At 40.0% G+C, this 18011-nt stretch overlaps 2 protein-coding genes across 7 annotated transcripts; one reads left to right on the forward strand and one right to left on the reverse strand.

The window, feature by feature from the left end:
• The first annotated feature begins 451 nt into the window (after nucleotides 1-451).
• vrk3 (VRK serine/threonine kinase 3) lies at nucleotides 452-7672 on the forward strand. 3 transcript variants are annotated; one of them, XM_034870210.1, is made up of 16 exons: nucleotides 452-536; nucleotides 1381-1604; nucleotides 1712-1870; nucleotides 2080-2175; nucleotides 2285-2446; nucleotides 2881-3027; nucleotides 3630-3685; nucleotides 3900-3966; nucleotides 4429-4513; nucleotides 4597-4699; nucleotides 4813-4905; nucleotides 5002-5134; nucleotides 5470-5587; nucleotides 5740-5798; nucleotides 5884-6020; nucleotides 6602-7672. In XM_034870210.1, the coding sequence occupies exons 2-15, from the start codon at nucleotides 1382-1384 to the stop codon at nucleotides 6018-6020; spliced, it is 1638 nt and encodes a 545-aa protein (XP_034726101.1). In that variant the 5' UTR covers nucleotides 452-536; nucleotide 1381; the 3' UTR covers nucleotides 6602-7672. The 3 variants fall into 3 exon arrangements, with proteins under 3 accessions (XP_034726101.1, XP_034726114.1, XP_034726107.1); XM_034870223.1 differs by having other exon boundaries at nucleotides 2083-2175; XM_034870216.1 differs by lacking the exon at nucleotides 6602-7672 and adding an exon at nucleotides 6299-6497 and having other exon boundaries at nucleotides 5884-6022.
• A 202-nt stretch (nucleotides 7673-7874) lies between these two features.
• LOC117943813 (rho family-interacting cell polarization regulator 1-like) lies at nucleotides 7875-17562 on the reverse strand. 4 transcript variants are annotated; one of them, XM_034870184.1, is made up of 18 exons: nucleotides 17391-17562; nucleotides 14784-14871; nucleotides 14533-14666; nucleotides 14315-14393; nucleotides 14158-14181; nucleotides 13990-14043; nucleotides 13288-13437; nucleotides 13044-13107; nucleotides 12925-12968; nucleotides 12723-12842; nucleotides 12077-12225; nucleotides 11870-11978; nucleotides 11313-11444; nucleotides 9951-10589; nucleotides 9633-9862; nucleotides 8863-8953; nucleotides 8666-8759; nucleotides 7875-8579 (listed from the first exon to the last, which is right to left on the reverse strand). In XM_034870184.1, the coding sequence occupies exons 3-18, from the start codon at nucleotides 14622-14624 to the stop codon at nucleotides 8509-8511; spliced, it is 2142 nt and encodes a 713-aa protein (XP_034726075.1). In that variant the 5' UTR covers nucleotides 14625-14666; nucleotides 14784-14871; nucleotides 17391-17562; the 3' UTR covers nucleotides 7875-8508. The 4 variants fall into 4 exon arrangements, with proteins under 4 accessions (XP_034726075.1, XP_034726089.1, XP_034726065.1 ...); XM_034870198.1 differs by lacking the exon at nucleotides 11313-11444; XM_034870174.1 differs by having other exon boundaries at nucleotides 12925-13107.
• Between the last annotated feature and the right edge of the window lie 449 nt (nucleotides 17563-18011).

Here is an 18011-nt window from a genome sequence, read left to right on the forward strand (position 1 = left end):
AATTTAAAAAGCATTATTTTTGTTTTCTGCATCTCACTGATTTGTGCAGAATACGCCATTGTAGAAAACATATTATTCACACTTGTTTACAATTAATTAAACATTTAAAGCAGTGACACACCTTTCTTCAGGTCCTCCTAGATTTGTCTACAGTGTGGCTGGAGGCCATTTGCTGCCAATTCAATAACTGGATGCAACTCATAAACTGTTGTCAGTCATTTCTATCTTATGACAGAGAGTGCAATTCACTTGTGACTTTCTTTAATGTTATCGCTGTTGACAAAGCCTTTTTAAGTCCATTCTGGATTCACACTATATCCTCATCACATCATCAGTTGTGGAAAAAGTCAAGCTTTTCTCTGCGCTGAACTTTGACCTCTATGAAAACAACAAAACAGCTTGGCTGCCGCTGTCCTTACCTCCTGCAGGGGGCAGCACGTCCCCCGCACAAGACCAACTACAGGAGTGTTTATCCGGTGCAGAAGAAGCACCTACCAAACAGCTTACTTCCGAGCGGTGGACGAGTGTTTAGAAAGGTATCTGAGACACGCTTTTTGTTTTACCAACGTTATAACTGAATTCTTACATATATGTAACACAGGCACTAGTTTTAATAAAAGCCCAGGCTTAAAATTAAGCATTAAGACTATACTTAAAAAACCTAAAACTCACTCGCTTCTGTATTTGCTAGCTAACGTAAAGCTGCTTGCTGTCATTGCATTGCTTTTCCTCAACACTCACGTTGAAATAATTTGATGTGTAAAACACACGACCTCTAGCTCTAACGTTTTTCTCAAACTGTAGAGTTGCGAGTCTTTTAACCCTAACACACTAAAGTGCTAATGGTTGCTGGCTAGCGTTACCCTAACTATTTAGCAGGATTATGTTAAACCTCCTTGACATTAGAACAGAATGACATTTAGCTTTAACTATTAATTTTCTTTTACACCGTTTTTGTCTCATCACATTTAATGGATATATTCGTGGGAAGACGGGCCTTGCTGTAGTTGCCATAATAAACACATAAGCAGGACCTTTATCTTTATGGCAGCGGACCTTCATTTCTTCATCTGAAAGGTGAATAAATCGCAGACAGACTAAAGTAAAAAGTTCAGTTACTCAGCAGTAAGTGTTAATACTGATACTTTACTTGCCTGTGACCATCACATTTACGTAAAGAGTGTAAGTGTTTTTTAGTGATTAATCCAACTATTGTAAAACAAAGCATAATAGGCACTTAGCAGCAGCAACATTATACTGTGTGTCTGGTGAAGTCTGTGCGTTCACACCAAGGTTGCATACACATAATTAATCAAAAGAGACACTACATTTGAGGTGGTTGGGATATATGTATAATAATGGGTGTGTTTACTCTTGCAGAATGCCTTTCCGGTTCTGCCCCCAATGTGGGTCAAAGTTGCAGCCTGATTTTAGATTTTGTCCATCATGTGGAGACAAGCTTCCCTGTCCTGTCAGTGAATCTGGACCTGTGAGCACAACGCCATCGTTAAGTCTCTTTCAAGTCAAAAGGGATGATGCACTAACATCAGAAGTTAAATCAAGTCTTGCTTCAAGATCAAGTTGCGAGCTCATGGGAAGTACGGGTAAATATCTTGACAAGATTTAATTAGGAATTACTTGGTGTTATCCATCAATTTTAGACTTGGTTTGATTATAAACATTTGAAAAAGTAAATTCTCTTTTTCTACAGCCCATGCATGTAACACCGCAACTCCAGTTACATCTCGTCCTGCACTGCGAAAGACCCGTAACTCCCTTCGTCTAGACAGGGAAGTTGAATTCAACATTAAAGATGCCACTACACCCATGGTGCCCTCCACTAGTCCTTTTAGAGATGACAGGATCAAAGGTAATTAAAATGGCCTGGAAGCAGCTACTCTGCTTTGCTGTTTTGAAGGAGAAGATTTGCTTTAAAGATTTTATTTAATTTGCTAAACTGTCAATGTGACATTTAGCTTTATCCTTCAGGCAACACATACTGGTGGTGCAGATGTATAGGTAAAACAATTTTACAGATGATGCCTTTCCTCGGATCAAAAACGCTATGATTTGTATAAGCAGATAATGGTGTTGGATTTGTTGGAACTCCACCTAAACAGCACACGGCAGTGTCAGCTCTAGAGCCTTCTACTGTCCTAAAATGCCCTCGAACTGGTGAGCTGAAACACAAGACATTCCTCGTGAAAAATACAGCATCTCTTTCTTCTCTTCTGTTGAAATCTTTCCTCTCATTCATTTTGATTGTGGCTGGATTCATATGCAGTGAGGGGAAAGGAAAAACTCTCCAGCCCTGCTAAGCAAGTAGAAGAGGGAAAGACGCTGACTGATAAAACAAGTTTTAAAGCCGAGAAATCAACGATAGACGGCTTTCCAGTGGGCATCTGTTCCCCTGTTACCCCACCAATCTCCAAGTCCCCTTTAAAAGGTGATTACAACATTTTGCTGTTATCACACACACTATTACTTGGTTATTTACTTATCAAGTAAAAGGTTAGTTTCAGCAGTAAAGTTAAGCCTTCCACTAGAGGCTGACAAAAGTTTTAGGGGACGATGACAACTTCCTCCTAACTTTCAGAAAACGTAAAACACCACATATGATTACAGTTTTTGAAGTGGCTCATTTGTGAGAGTAGGAACAACTAAAGGGCTCAGTATTCAGGTTGTGAACTTACAATTCAGGTTCCTAATACATAAATTGATTTGTAATCAGGATAACTGGAGATGTGGTTAAGACTTATTAGGTCACTGTGTAGTTGTGTAGTCACAGTTGTGCATCATTTGTTCTTGGGAAGTTGTAACATTACTTTTTCTCTCATTCATACAACACATTTGGTTGGTCGTGTTTGTTTGCATGTACAGTGACAGGAAAAGGAAAAGCCAAGAAGGCAAAGCATGCGTCCACTGTGGAACCGCTACAGGAGAGTGAAGAGGTGACAGACACAACAGGCAAGAAGTGGAAGCTGGTGAAACTGCTCAGTCAGAGCACAACAGAGCTCATCTACGAAGGTGAGACAATACTGGAAAGGAAAATAAATGTACAATTAAACAGTCTATTATTCTTGGAGAGTCAGATTACATATTACTGCTGATAATATCACAATTCAGTTTAATACTTTAAACCCGATACAAATTATAAAGACAGATCACAACAAACAAGGAAATGTACATTTAGAGACTGAAGGAAAAAATGACCAAAGTTTGTGTTATATTTATATTTCTGGAGAAAGGATAATACTTATTATACACTAAATGTTTCTTCAGGTTTTATAAACAACTAGTGAACTTAGTATGTTTACTCGTCATTTACAACATAGCTAGTTTACCAACAAAAAAACAACAACAACAAAATAGAAAGATTATGTTTTGGTGGTACCTGTTATCAAATTATGAGTAAAAATGTATCTTAACAGTTTCTTTTTTGTCCAGTTAACTTCATGAAATCAGATTTTGTAGCAGCCGTACACAAAGGGATGACTAACGTAGTTCAGTGGACAGAGCTGTTGTCGTCTACAGCAGGATAACAATTGACTCTGACAATCAAATTTAAAAAACGGTAGAAAATAGCCAGTATTATCATTATTTAATAATATTGATTTGTCTTTTTTCAGTTTTGCAGACAGTTTCAAGATCCAATTCTAAGGAGTCAAATCACATCCTCAAACTGGTAAGGGCCGTCTCGTCACTCATTGCAGATTTTAAGATTTTCTGAGTACTACATCCAAAAAGGGAATTATTACCACTATATATGACTGAGGTGTCATAAATTAGGAAATAATCGCTCTCCCACTTGTGCATTAATTGTTTTTATTTGTTCTCTACTCCCTTTAGACTTCCCTGAGTGGGATCAATAAAACTTGTCTTTACTTTCTTTGTCTTAGGGAGCTAAAGATGGAAGAATCTTCAACGAGCAGAACTTTCTGCAGAGAGCTGCTAAACCTGCATCTGGTGAGGATTTAGTGTGTTTCAAGTTCAGCACCTCCAAATTAACACTTTTTCCTTTTCTAAAAAAACCTGTATTGTCACCCATGGAGGGTGGGCTGCAGTCATGCCGTGACTAATTGTTCTGATGATAAAACAATAGGAGCAGAACTTACTAACACGTAAGTAGAAGCTGTATGCATCACAGTCAAGTGCTTCAGTGTTTGAATTTGCTGTAACAGGCTGATCAATAAACAGACAGACAAACCTTTCTGGCAGTTTGTCATGTGCTTTAGTGTCACAATATACATCTGTCTTTCATTTCATAATCCAATCCTGATTCAACAGGAGCATTGTCATGGCAGTCTGGGGGACAAAGCAAAATCTCTAACTCTCTTTAGGTGCAATCCTGGTCTGCCAGGAGTGTAACTTCACAACTTTACCACTGTACCACACACATAATAATTAAAACATATTGTCTCTCTTTAGTGGACAAGTGGATCAAACAAAACAAGATGGATTTTCTGGGGATTCCTTCCTGTGTTGGCTTTGGTCTTCATGCAGAGTCCTACAGGTGTGAATATGAAGACATATGACAGTTTGACATTAACTTTAGGTTCTGCTATAAGTTGTTCTTCATCTTTTTTTTTGTTATAGATTTCTTATTTTCCCCAACATGGGCCAGTCTCTCCAGTCTGTCATGGAGGAAGAAGATGAGCTGCTTTCTGAGAAAGCTGTCCTTCAGCTCGCCTGCAGAATAGTGAGACAGTATTCTTAATATTTGCTTAATATTCCTATTCATGATCCAGAACTTGTAAAGAACTGTGATTCCCCCCTCGCTAAATAAATGGTACCATTTCTTTCTCCTTGCAGTTAGATGTACTGCAGTATATCCATTCAAACGAGTACGTTCATGCTGATATTAATGCAGAAAACATTTACATCAAACCAGGACAGAAGTCACAGGTTAGAAATATTCCGAAGTACAAATTGTAATCTGTCAGTGTCCATGATTGAAATGTGTTTTACGCTCACCAATCCGTGTGTGTGTGCCATGATTAGGTATACCTAGTAGGATACTGCCATGCCTTCAGGTACTGTCCAGGTGGACAACATGTAGAGTACCGTGAAGCCAGCAGAACACCACATGAGGGCACCATGGAGTTCATCAGCCTGGACGCACATAAGGGAGCAGGTGAGTCACTTCTGTGGATCCCTGATTTCTTTTCCCACTAACATCATCAAATTGGATGCCAAATCCCTCTAGAAGCTACTGTAAACCAAACGCTATCAAAATATATTTCCGAACACCTGTACTCCTCCCACAGTCCATCTGTCTGAACACACAGGCTTCACATGATTGAGACCGATTTGATTTTTTTCTTGTGGAGCTGCTGATTGTGACATTCTTCAGTGTAATTCTGCATACTGTCATTTGAGTCGTTTGACTATTAAAACCACAATGTATCACGGTAAATGTGGGAGGGAAAACATATGTCGTCATCACTGTTTTGTGTGTTTTCCTTTTAGCTCCGTCTCGACGCAGTGACCTCCAGTCTCTGGGTTACTGCATGCTGCGCTGGCATGCTGGGACGCTGCCGTGGGCCCTCCTTGTTCAGCCGGACCAGGTAGCCACGCAGAAACAGAGGTGAAAGACAATTGATCATCACTGGGATGTTTAAAGTCCACGCATCTTTGAATTACTGAATTTTCAATATGCCTGCATAACATTAGACCAGTATGATTAAGGTAGTAGTGCAATACAAAGAAAATGCTAGTTACTCAGAGCTCTCCTTGTAGGTACATGGAGGATGTTCCTGCCCTGTTAAGTGACTGCTTTGGGAAGAAGAGAGTTTCCAGTGAGTTTAAATGTCTGTTATATAACACATGACAAGTGTGTAATTATGTGCCCTTGTCTGATTATATTTCTGTGTCTTGGTGTAGGTGCATTTCAAACGTACCTGACTAAAGTGATGACCCTGCAGTACTCTGAGCAGCCAGACTACTCATTGCTGAAGGCCGCACTCAGCGCCGCTTTACTGCAGCTGGGGGGGTTACCGGAGCAGCCGCTCAGTTTTTAGGTGAGGGTAAATGTATTTGTTTTATCTCACAGCGTTCAGACACTTTTTATGCCGCAGTGGCGCGAGGCTTTATGTGTTCGGGTTGTCCGTTCATCCATCCGTCCCATTCTTGTGAACTTGATATCTCAGGAACACCTTAAGGTAACTCTTGAAATTTGGCACAAACTTCCAGTTTGACTCAAGAATGATCTGACTAGATTTTGGAGTTCAAAAGGTACAAAATACACATTTGGCCATAACTCAAGATTGCATTGCATTTTGTATCCAAACTATGATGACAACTTCACTGTGACATCATAATGCTCTGCAAAAACACTTTCTGGCCATTGTAACAACGCCATAACTCAGGAACTGAAGGGGAGACATTTGTCAGTTTCTGAATTGCTGACACTAATGTGGGTGCCCACTTTGGAACTGTGGTGATTGTTTAGATCTCGTGCTGCCGGGTTAAAGATGTGTGCAAATGAATATCTAACCTAAACACCTAACTGTGTTTACATTTTACAATGTTGTAAGTTGAGCGCCTTGTCCATTCTATGTGAAAATATGTTCAAATATATCTCTTTTTTTTCTATTTTCAGAGAAATGGAACAAAAGGAAGACAATTTGGAAGATTTTTAACTTTTTTTATCATGCCGTTTCATCTGTGATGTTTTTTTGCACTGAAAGCAGTGTTGTATAGAGTTTAAATTACACGCATGTTAGGCTGATGGGTTTTGATTGGGATCATCATTTTACGGATTAGTTTTTTTCATATTGATTGCACTGCTTTTACTGTTACAAGGGCAATGTGACTCTCACATCAATGTGAGAGCAATGCAAGTTCTCAATATTTGATGTTCAGATTTGGGTTTTTCTTGACACTTTGATAGTTAAATGAGTCAGTGTTACTTTTTAAACCGGGTGTGTGTTACAACTGTTTTTACTTCTTTGACATGAATTTAGCACTGCAGAAATCTTCCTTAATGCGAGCAAACACAGATGTAGATTAACATAATTTAACATATAGGTAAAGTAAATTTTCTTGAATAAAAAGCAATATTTCTTATTTAAAACAATCTTTCTTTCACCTTTAGTCTGAAAACACCGGAAACACTCAAAAGAATACAAGACAAAATTGTTATTTTTTGCTCATTGTGATGTTTTCTGTACTTAACCGTAGTCTTGTCACGGTGCTAATTACAGATTACACATGTTCATTTTAAAGAAACCTTTATAAAGTTTAAACATTTCTGAACATAAACATTTTAACATTTCAAGACATGTACAATTCTTTATATGAAACAGTAAATATCTCTTATTGTGCACACTCTTAAGTAATTCAGAAAATAAACACTGTTATCTTTTGCCTGATCTCTCCTGTCTGTGGCATTTACAACCTTACATTTCTGTCACTTGAGGCACTTTCTGAATGAGAGGCTTTTGTAGAACAATGTAAAGCATGATGCTGAAAGACTATAGCACCCCCACGAGGCGACTTTTGTACACAGCTACGGACCTGATGGCTCCCTAGCTTACACACTTAAACTGATCAGTTGAGCTTTTTATACAGACATGCTGGCAGTGTGAGGCAGCTTCACATGCAGGTTTAAATATAGTTTACACTGCAGATTGTTTTCATGTTCAACCAAAATTGGTTTTGAGGATAAACTCCAGACTCCTTAATTGTTTATATTCAGTCACAATATTACTCCTTTTATAGTGTTCCTTGTTGCTTTGAAGGCTGAATGTTGAATGTCTATACTTTGTGTTTTTCTGAATATTTAAAAGGCTCTGATGACAAATGAAAAGATCCTGTTTGTTTTCAGGGTAGATTCCTGGTTTGGAAATGACTTCATGTCAGGAAGTCTTTTCCTCTCTCACCAACGGTGAAAGGAGCTCTAGGCTGTACACTGATTTAACACTGAAATCGTAACTTCTATAGTTTTCATATCCACAAACACTGATAGTTTTGAAAACCTTTCAATGAACTCAGCAAGTGATTGTATGCTTCTCTATAGATTGAAGAATCGTCAACTTGAACTTATAAAACCATTTAAACATTTTTTGGATAACTTCAAAAATGCACTGTAATAAAGTCACAAACAAGGCCGCTTTTAGCTGTTCCTGAAATGTTTTGGACAGTAAATTTTCACATGACGGGAACAGTTTATGAAAGTGTAAACTAAGTGGTGTCCCACTTCAACTCAGGCAACGTGATGGGAGTGTATGTCGAAAGAATGAGGAGTTTGAAGGGGGGGGGGGGGGGGGGGGGGGGGGGGGGGGGGGGAGGACTTTCAGTCATGATTTAGGCGCAGAAACCTTAAGGTTTATCCTTCTTGGTCAGGAAAAGGCAATTCTGTGCACAAACTCAGCCATACGGGAAGAGCTTGTTTGTCTGAGCAGTAAGTGGAACATCCTCAAGGCCTCCGATCCTGCAGTGTAACAGGGTGATGGCATGAGTAGTTTAGATGGGGAGAAATGGTATAGCTATGCTTCCACTGTGTTATTAGAAGACAGTAGTGGCCAAACTGGTGGGAGTAGAGGGACGCTCCTCCTGACCATGTGACATGTCCTCTCCTAAAAGATTAAAAACAGAAAATTAAACTTCTCAGGCCTGCCACATGAACAACTGCAACCTCTGTTTACTGACAGACTCCTCTCACCGTGTTGTTCATCTCCCTTTTCCTCGCTGTGCTCCTCCTTCTCATCGGGCATCTCCATCTGACACAAATCCTGCACGTCTTCCACGCTTGACTCCTTGAAAGAAAAGAAAAAAGATTTATTTTTATTTCCTTTGGTTAACATGACAAACCTACTCCCATAACTGCATAAAAAAACATTAATCAGACACTTTGATTACCTGTGATTCAGAGAAACAGTCTTCATCAGAGTTCCTGAATCCTTCTGGGGCTTCCATAAGTATCTGTAGACCGTCTGCCTCCTCTTCATCACTACAGAGTGAGGCAACAGCAAAGTACATGGTGGGTCAGATAAATACAATTAAGTGGAAACCCTTTTACATTCATAATGATAATAATTCTGAGTGGAATAGTCAAACCCATGATTCCATTTTGTTTGCATCTAGATGTTTTGTATTTCATTTATACACATTTCCCAAAAATACAGCCTGATTTTGGAAACTTTACATGATGTATGTTTTCACGGATACATAGATGAATAACGTAAAGTTGGTCAGTGAGATTTAAGGGGTTTAACAAACCATAAGACCTTCTTTAGTGTGACCTAATGGTGTGCCCACATTGTATCATTCACACAGTACATACTGTACAAACACCCAAGTCGGAGATATTAGGAATTTCGAACCGCTACGATATCTCCCAAGCCGTTGGGAAAATGACCCAAAGCCTCTTTCGCTAGCAGTTACATTTAAATAGCAATTTATTTGATTACTTATACAGTTGCGTCGGCTTATTTAAAAAGAGCAGAATGTATTTTGTATGGTTTCCCTTAACACAAATGTAGCCAATGTAGTCTTTTTTAATGATGTTATCGTGTTCATTCATAGAGTTAATTAGGTATGTGAAATGGGATAAAAATTGACATTTGTTCATTTGAAATACTTAAAAGACAATAACTATTTAGAGCTCAACAATGACCACCATCACTGACCTTCCTCCAGAGTAAAAGTTCTCTTCATCTTTTCCTTCCATTTTAACTTCCTCCGTGTTGTTTTGGTTCTCTTCATGTTGCAAATCATCATCCTTTTCTCCTTTGTCTTCCTTTTCCTTGTTTTCCTCTTCCTCCTCATCTTCCTCGAGGTCAGAGCAGTTGAGAAAGTCAAAACTTTCGAGGGCTGTTTCGACTTCCAGAGTGAAACTTGTAGAAGTAGGAAAAGGAACCTACAGAGAAAACCAATGCAGGTCTTTAAATATCTCGTCAACATGTTAAGACTTTACAAAAACAGTAAATGATATAAATAAAACTTACCGTTGGAGCGGCCTCCAGTTGTTTTGACTCCTGGACGGACTGATATGGCTCGCTGCGTTTCTCTGATGCTTCTAACTGGCGTCGCTCTCCTGCGTCAGTGATGCTGTCCTCTATTTCTGCTTTAGTCTGTCCAGCGTGCACTGACAAGTCCTCAAATGCATCGTCTTTTACCTCCACCGCTGAAATACACACTTGTGGGACGACACTTTCAGACAAATCCAGTGTCTCCATCAGCGACACAGGAGGTACAGAGGAAACATCTGGGCATGAGCAGTTCAGGTCTGCTGAGCTTTCAGACAGGTCGGCTGATTGGACAGACGCTCTATCAGTCGCAGTACAGTCTGGACTACGAGACAAGGAAGTCTGGAGATGGCCGTTGAGAACCGCGTCCGTCTGACAGAAAACCTCCCCAGCTTCTGACTCATCCTCCTCTTGGTTGGATGAGAGCGACGGCGTCGACGCGCTGGACTTGTGAGGCGTGAACGAAAGCTGAGTGGTGAGAGTGGTTTGTAGCATGTTGGAGGCCGTCAGCCTCTGAGCGGGGTGAGCTAAGGCCGGACTGGAGGAGTCATCGGAGGATTCAGAGGAGTTAGACCAGACGGTCCCATTCTCCATTTCTCCCTGTCGCTTTAGCAGAGACTAGAGAGGAAACGTGACCGAGAGACCGTTAATTAGACTTATTAATTGCTGTTGTGTCTACATAGAGCGAGAATACAGGATTTGTGTACATGTTGGTTATCAAATGACCTAATAAAAAAAACGAATATTCATATGATAAATACAACTGACAAACTCAATCCTGTGGTCCTCATGGTCAGAGGCATTGAAATATAACAAGACTAAATATATGAAGTGGAACTAAATGTTAAATGATTAGGATTAATTATATATAAATCATTTACCAACTATAAAAACAGCACATATTTGCTATTTGGAGCTTCACACGTGCAGATTTTGTTGTATCATAATATAAACTAACTATACTACAATATTTAAGATATGTTAATATATCATTTTGGGATCTGGTAATGTGATTATTTGTAATATTTTACACTAAATGATCATTAACGTAATTCTCAATTCATTAAAAAAGGCAGTGATTATTTAGTAAACCATATTCTTACAAATGATCATTTGTAAGATTTGTTTCAATGTATAAGTACAATAATTGCAACATCTTTCCAAAAGACAATGAGTAATTGTGTTAAATAATTGTGATTTCAATATTGACCCAAATAATTGTGATGATGACTTTTTCCATAATCAAGCAGCTATATGATCAGGCTTTTTCTATTATCTATTCTATTCTTATCTATCAATTGTTTGGTCACTATAACTACATCTACATCTGTCCCAACACACCGACTGTACAGAGGTGAATCTGGGTGTTGTACGGCTGAATTCACAACGCAAGGACGCCGTCCTGTCTGCCAAGACACCATGGAACGTCTCCACCAGAGAGCAGCTCTGTCTGGGCCAACCTCGGGGCACACTCTTCAGCAAGGTGGGGAAAAGGAGGGACATATTGGAGCTCTACTCAACCACTATTAAACAGCTACAGGGGCCACAGCTCCGTTCATACATGCTGCTGCTGTCACACGTCTCGCTACTGCTATCATTCATTCTCCTCGCATTAGGCACGGCACTCCCACAGCCACATGTCCTAACACACAGATCTCTGTGCATCTCCTCACATACATCAGTGCTACCACTACACACAAAGCAGTCGGGGAGCAGCTGAAATAGAACAAGCCATTGAAATTACAGTAATAATAGCCATCAGTAAGATAAAATAAACAGTATATGTTGTAAAAATTAATGGTTTAAAAAACCCTAATGAAGAATAAACTAGTGGTGGAACAGAAGGTGTGCTGAATTGTTGAAATAGCTGATAGAATATTCCTTTTAATTTGACTCACATAAAACACCTGCTCCCGCATAGATGGCGTGTCAGGAGGACTCTGATTGGACAGCAGCCGTTTGGAAACAGTACTGGTGGAGGATGTCTGGTCGTCCTTATCAAACGGACTGAAAAAGAAAAACAAAGCAGGACAAAGAGTGAAAAAAACACGTGATTAAACATGTTGCATTACAAAAATAAAAGAGACCGTGAGATGTTTAAATACCTCCATGTGACCTCCAAGTTCAGCTTCACTGTCCCGAGGTCGTTGATATCCACGGCAAGTGTCTGGGGCAGCGGGCAGAACAGGTCGATCATTTCACAGGACACGCTGCCCACCACCACGTGATTGGCCAGGCTCTTCAGCTCCGTCACCTTGACAACCAAAACATGCAAACCTCTGATAAATGAGGATAGGCAGAGACCATGGGAACCATATTGAACAGAAGACAATAAGCTAAAGCTGGTATTTCGTGAGAATGCATTCTCAAATGATAATGCTGGCAATAAACATATTGTGCTGTAGTTTATTTTGAGTCGATCCCACATTCTGCATCCTACTGCTGTAAAATTCTCACTAAGAAAACACGTATTAATGCACAGCTGAAAATAGTCCACAACAAAAGCACTGTAAACTGCGGTTTGAGTTACAGTGGCAAAAACAACTCTTTTAATTTAATCAAATATTTAGCCTTATAAATAATGAAACTATGCATTTATGACCTGTTTGAAGATTATGTCTTAGGAACCAGAGGCCACAAACAGGTTATGAAAGTCACACACTATTGGTTTTGGTCTTTCCCTGGGATTTCTTTACCATAAGAAAAATAGGAACAATGTTAGCCTGGCCCTTTTAAAGCAGATTTCATTACCTTGATAGACAGCAGTTCTGTGACGAGAGGCATGAAGATGTACTCTTCACTGTCCCATATCTGCTTGACTTCTACACGGCCTCTTAGCCTCCAGCGTTGCCGCCCGTAACGCATTAGGACCTGATGGGGCCAAAAAACAGCTGATGTGGTGCAGCAGATGCGCAGTCTCTGTTGTCTACGTGCTTGTATTTGTGTTTCTTACCTCATACTGGTCACCAGCACACAGTCGTGCAAAGCCAGCAAGGCCTATAAAAAAAGAAGAAAAATGAGAACTAAACAATGCAGAGGGGAGAAAATAGGAAGTGGTAAGAGGTGACTCACCCTTCATTTTGACGTGAAATTCTCCCATCTGGCTTTCTAATTCACTCTCAAGTGAGCACATGTGCTACAGAAAAGGATGGAGTGAACGGTTTGAATAACGTAACAAGAGGTATGTTAGAACATTAGACTATACAGTGCATAGTCTGAGATCTATTTTAAACAAAAAGAAGGTTCAGCATAGAGAACCACACCCAGTGTACATACTGAAACATACAAACACACCAACATCAGCTCAGTCACTTACCTCTGTACATTCCCTGTAGCCCTTGTTGGCTTCACTCAGGCTCTCTCTGGCCTCTTTGCTGCCAGTGGCTGAGTTAAAGGCCGCCACCATCTTACTCGCTCCATCACGCAGTCGCCGCTGTATACAATAAGCATCGTACAGCTCCTCAACCTGGAAAAACAAATATTACAAACATTTAAAAAAGTTTCAACAGATTGTCACCTGAAGAGAGAATAAAAAAGATTATCATTATAACAAATATACTTTTATTTAACGCCTTGGTTGTTTTACGAAAAAAATAGATCATCATTTCTGTGTAATAAAGCACTTTGGCGCACTGGAACAAGATGTAAACACCGCATTTTCACAATATCACCTTATAAAGTTGATACGGAGAAATTGGCATTCATTTGGAAGTCATGTTTGTGTCGATGTGTACTCATTTATCTCTGATTTGGTCTCCACAAACTTTTAATGGGAAACATCGTGTACGTGATCATTCTCTGTGTTGTTGTAACTACTGGAATGATTGGGTCTAGACCTACCCTAGCTGTAAAATGTCTTGAGATAAGTCGTGTTATAATTTGATACTATAAATACAATTCAATCACATATTTCACATAGCCCTTTGATCCATTGTTTTAAAACAACATTTTTATTAGTGCAGCTTCTAATTAAAAAAGAATATAATTTATTTAATCAATTCCTCATATAAATACACACCTTGCTGAGGTGGAATTCCAGGCGACGCATAAACCTCTCAATGGCTTTCACTTGCTACAAAAAAAAGAGGAAATAAATGACAAGGTAATGCAGAAAGTCTCTCCATCTTTATATAGTTTCAATGTGCTGCACTCACATCTGTATACAACAGGTGCTGATGAAACTCACCTTATCCAACTCATACAAAGACCCCTGCAAAAAATGAAATACTTCACATCACAAAGTATCAAATTAACACTAACTGAGGACGGGAAAATGACAGAATCCAGCCTGGTATAGAATGAGTCAATACTAGTGTGACTGGTTTGACTATGTGAGCTCTCACCAAACGACCGTTCCTCTTGTTCTCTCTGGTCTGCTGACCCAGACTGTCCAGCTCCAGCTGGTGGACCTGGAGGTATGACCTGACAACAAAACCCACATCACAGTTACATCTTCATTTTCAGAGTCAAAAGCATTTGTATCCTGCGTATTCAGTGATTTTCCACCTGGCATCCATCCATTGGAATCAATGCAAACAGAGCCTGAGAAGTGTTTACTCACTGTAAGCCTCTGCGGAGGGCAGCGTACACTTCATCCAGCCGCTCGGGCTGCGGGGTTTTAGTGGGTGGCAGTTTGGTTGAGCCTGTGAACATCCTGCTTCCTTACAAGGCACGTTTCTCTTGGATCAAACAGTGCTGAGAGAGGTAGAGGAATATGAGATCATTTTTTGATAAGGCCTCCACGGTTATTTCAATTGAAGCACCTTCAAGATGGGCATCAAGGAAACTGAAAGGACAGAGAGCTCTGCTCACCTGCTGTGTAGAGAGAGATTGTCACTACTGTAGCATGCTGGGAGAGTTGAGTGTAGCACTGTGGCTTTAACAAACCGAAGGACATGTCCTGTAATTATATAAAAAGGAGACATTAGAAACAAAAATGTCCCTCTTTACTTCATACCTCACTGTACCTAACAAGTTTTTTTATCCTAATCTGTGATTATCAGGGACTTGGATAATTACAGTGGTCACTGGGGGGGAAATTGTTAGTGGAAAAAAGGAGGATAGAAACCTTTCTTTCACTTCCTTGGTCTGGCCACATTGTTTTGCTGAAAGTCTGAGATGGTGGACGACATGCATGTAGCAACCACAGTGGCTGCCACTGAAACAGTAAGAAGTACAGTCTGCTTGTGCTTCTCTTCCCCTTCCTTCCCTACTTCTCCGCCCCCTTCCACATTTAACACCAGAGTACAGGAAGTCTCATGGCTGACTCCACACAGGAAATTCTACACAGAAGTTTGGCCCAAGGATGTAAAACCACCCCTCCTCTGTGTGCCATGGGGTAAAAACTGACCCTTTTTCTTACTCAAAGTTAAGTCATTAAACATGCAGATTAGGGTGATGCCAAAGGCCAGGGGAAACTACAGGAAGAGAGGGTCCTGCATGAGCTAATCTAGTCACAAAAGAGATTACAGATTTAAACCAAACGAAAGCTGTCATGTAGGAGCTATTAACACAATGGATCTGTGAATGAGCCAGAACAGGGCAGAGCTACTGTTGACATCTTCTGTCTATTGTCTTACACTAAACTCAAAACCAGGAGAGAAGTGTTTTATTATACCAGATTAGATCAAATGTTCCACCTGTTGGAAATATAACACACAGATTATGGTCTTACATGATCAAAGCTTTGTTAGGGACAACATTACTGGTGTGAGAATAAGATTTATACACCCTGCTGTGTTCTCCTGCCACACAATGAGGATGTGGGCTCGGGGTGCACCAGGCCGAGGGGTTTAGTTAAATCGCTAATCTTAGCTGCACACTGGGAGGATTAACTGGAGTTGGTCAGGGGTTAGAACATGGCAAAGAAAGGGTGCCATACCAGAAAGCCTTTACACATAAAACACCCCACCACCAACCACCGTTTGCTAAACATGGCCAAAGAACATGTGCAGGACTCGGTTCTGCACACTGAGGTGGGCACAGCTATGAAAATGCAAAGTCATCATGAGGATACACACATCTTACACACTCCCTACCACCCATAAATAGCTCAGCAGATTCAGTAATATTGATAACTCCGTTTCATCCCTGTCAGATGTGCTTTATTCCTTCCCTTACATTAGGGCTCATTAACTCGATTAATCCTCTCTTGAGAGCAGAGTGAACAAAGAGGACACTGTTTCCAATCACCTCACAAGACTGGAGATTTGTTTAAAAAAAGTCTTTGGTGCACTCACTGCCTTCAGAACCACATGCAGCCTTGTTTAGCCAGTAGTTTAGGACTACAACCATCTCAGAATCTGGTTTATTAATGGGTTACTTTTGACAAATTAATCAATCACTGAAAAGGGCTGCAACTAATGACCATTTTCATTACAAGCTGAATTTTTTTGTTTTGTCTACAAATTGTTACAGAAAAAGTTAAATAAAAGTCCATCTCAATAGATGAATAGACTAAAGCATGTGCATAAAAACAATGGAATAATGAATACAAGTTTAACATAAAAAAAGATAGAATTAGTGAATCCTTTATCAAGTTTTCCTTGATAAATGACCTAAACCCTCAGTCAATTATAATCAAAATAGTTGACGATTCATTTTCTGTTGATGATCTAATTAATATAATCATCACAATGTACCACAGACATAAGTGATTTCTTTAATTCTTTGAATCTGAACAAATGCCACACACACACAAAAAAAAAACAGTTGGTTAGCCTAGATATTAGAAGAAAGTCATGTAAGTAACGTTTAGAGATTAATCATGATCATTACTTTCGATCAGTTGAACCACTAATCACTGGCTCCATGTAGCATTAGTGCAGATATAAACAACTGCGTAGTTCACACCCCATTAGACCAGTGCTCATCCATACTTTGTGGGTCTTTTAAGGAGGAAGAGGAGGAGGATGAGGGGTAACGGTGTTACAATAAAATGCAACCACCTCTAGGCTACTCCAGATTACTGGCTTAACCTAAACCGGCGGCAGCAGGCCAATGAGTCGGATCAACACGCTCACACATCACGGCCGTGCTCTTTACTTTTATCAAAACAGCAAATGATGGAGCTCAAACAGCTAATTCAGGGAAACAGTGTCGTGCCATATTTTGTATTCCGTACATATCCCACCCCAGCCCCCAGAGCTCATCACAGGCCACAAAAAAGTCCACTCCCGTTCTACACCATGACCCTCAACATCCTGTTATCTGAAAGCGTTGGTCCTACAACTCACAATAAACACCAACAAAACAGCAGGGGAAAATATGGATTAACTCCATCACAGCCAGCTAGCGGATACAATTTCGATACCGTCACAGGAAAGCAACTTCACGTCGGACGGACTCATGCCCATCCAGAGAAAAATCTAACAGGCTTCATCTTGTTGTGACCTTGCCGATAAACAGCAGCCCCCCTACCTCTGTTTTAATGTCCGACACCCCGGAGAATATGACCGAAGTCTCATTTCCAAGGCGATGCTCCACACAGTTTGCAGAGGTTAACAGTTATTCTGGGCGCTGTCCCTCTCCTTGATTTCGCAGTTTTTTGTGTCCACAATCAAGTTAGCAGCAGCTACCAAAAGGACTTCCGGTTGCAGGTTTTCAATATAAAGGCTGCCTACCCGAACCGGCATTTGTAGCTGATTTAATAGCCCAAATAGACAGACATGAACGAAATTTATTTGAGTGCATAAAGTCACAAGGTTAACAAAAAGAAAAAGAAAAAAGCTTTGCCAAAAAAGCCTATTAAGGGAACATATATATTTGTTTGGGCACCCCAGGTAAATATTTGTATTAATAAAGAAGCCAAGAAAAGATGGAAACATCTCCAAAAGACATCAAATGACATGTATAATGTGTCACAAAAAGTTAGATTTTATTTCCATCATTTACACTTTCAAAATAACAGAAAACAAAAAAATGGCATATGCAAAAGTTTGGGCACCCTGCAGAGTTTATAGCATGCACCGCCCCCTTTGGAAAACTGAGACCTGACAATTTCATGGATTGTTCTCAACCATCACCCGGAAAGACCAGGTG

The sequence above is a fragment of the Etheostoma cragini genome, chromosome 1 (genome assembly GCF_013103735.1).
Source record: "Etheostoma cragini isolate CJK2018 chromosome 1, CSU_Ecrag_1.0, whole genome shotgun sequence".
Classification (NCBI taxonomy): domain Eukaryota; kingdom Metazoa; phylum Chordata; class Actinopteri; order Perciformes; family Percidae; genus Etheostoma; species Etheostoma cragini.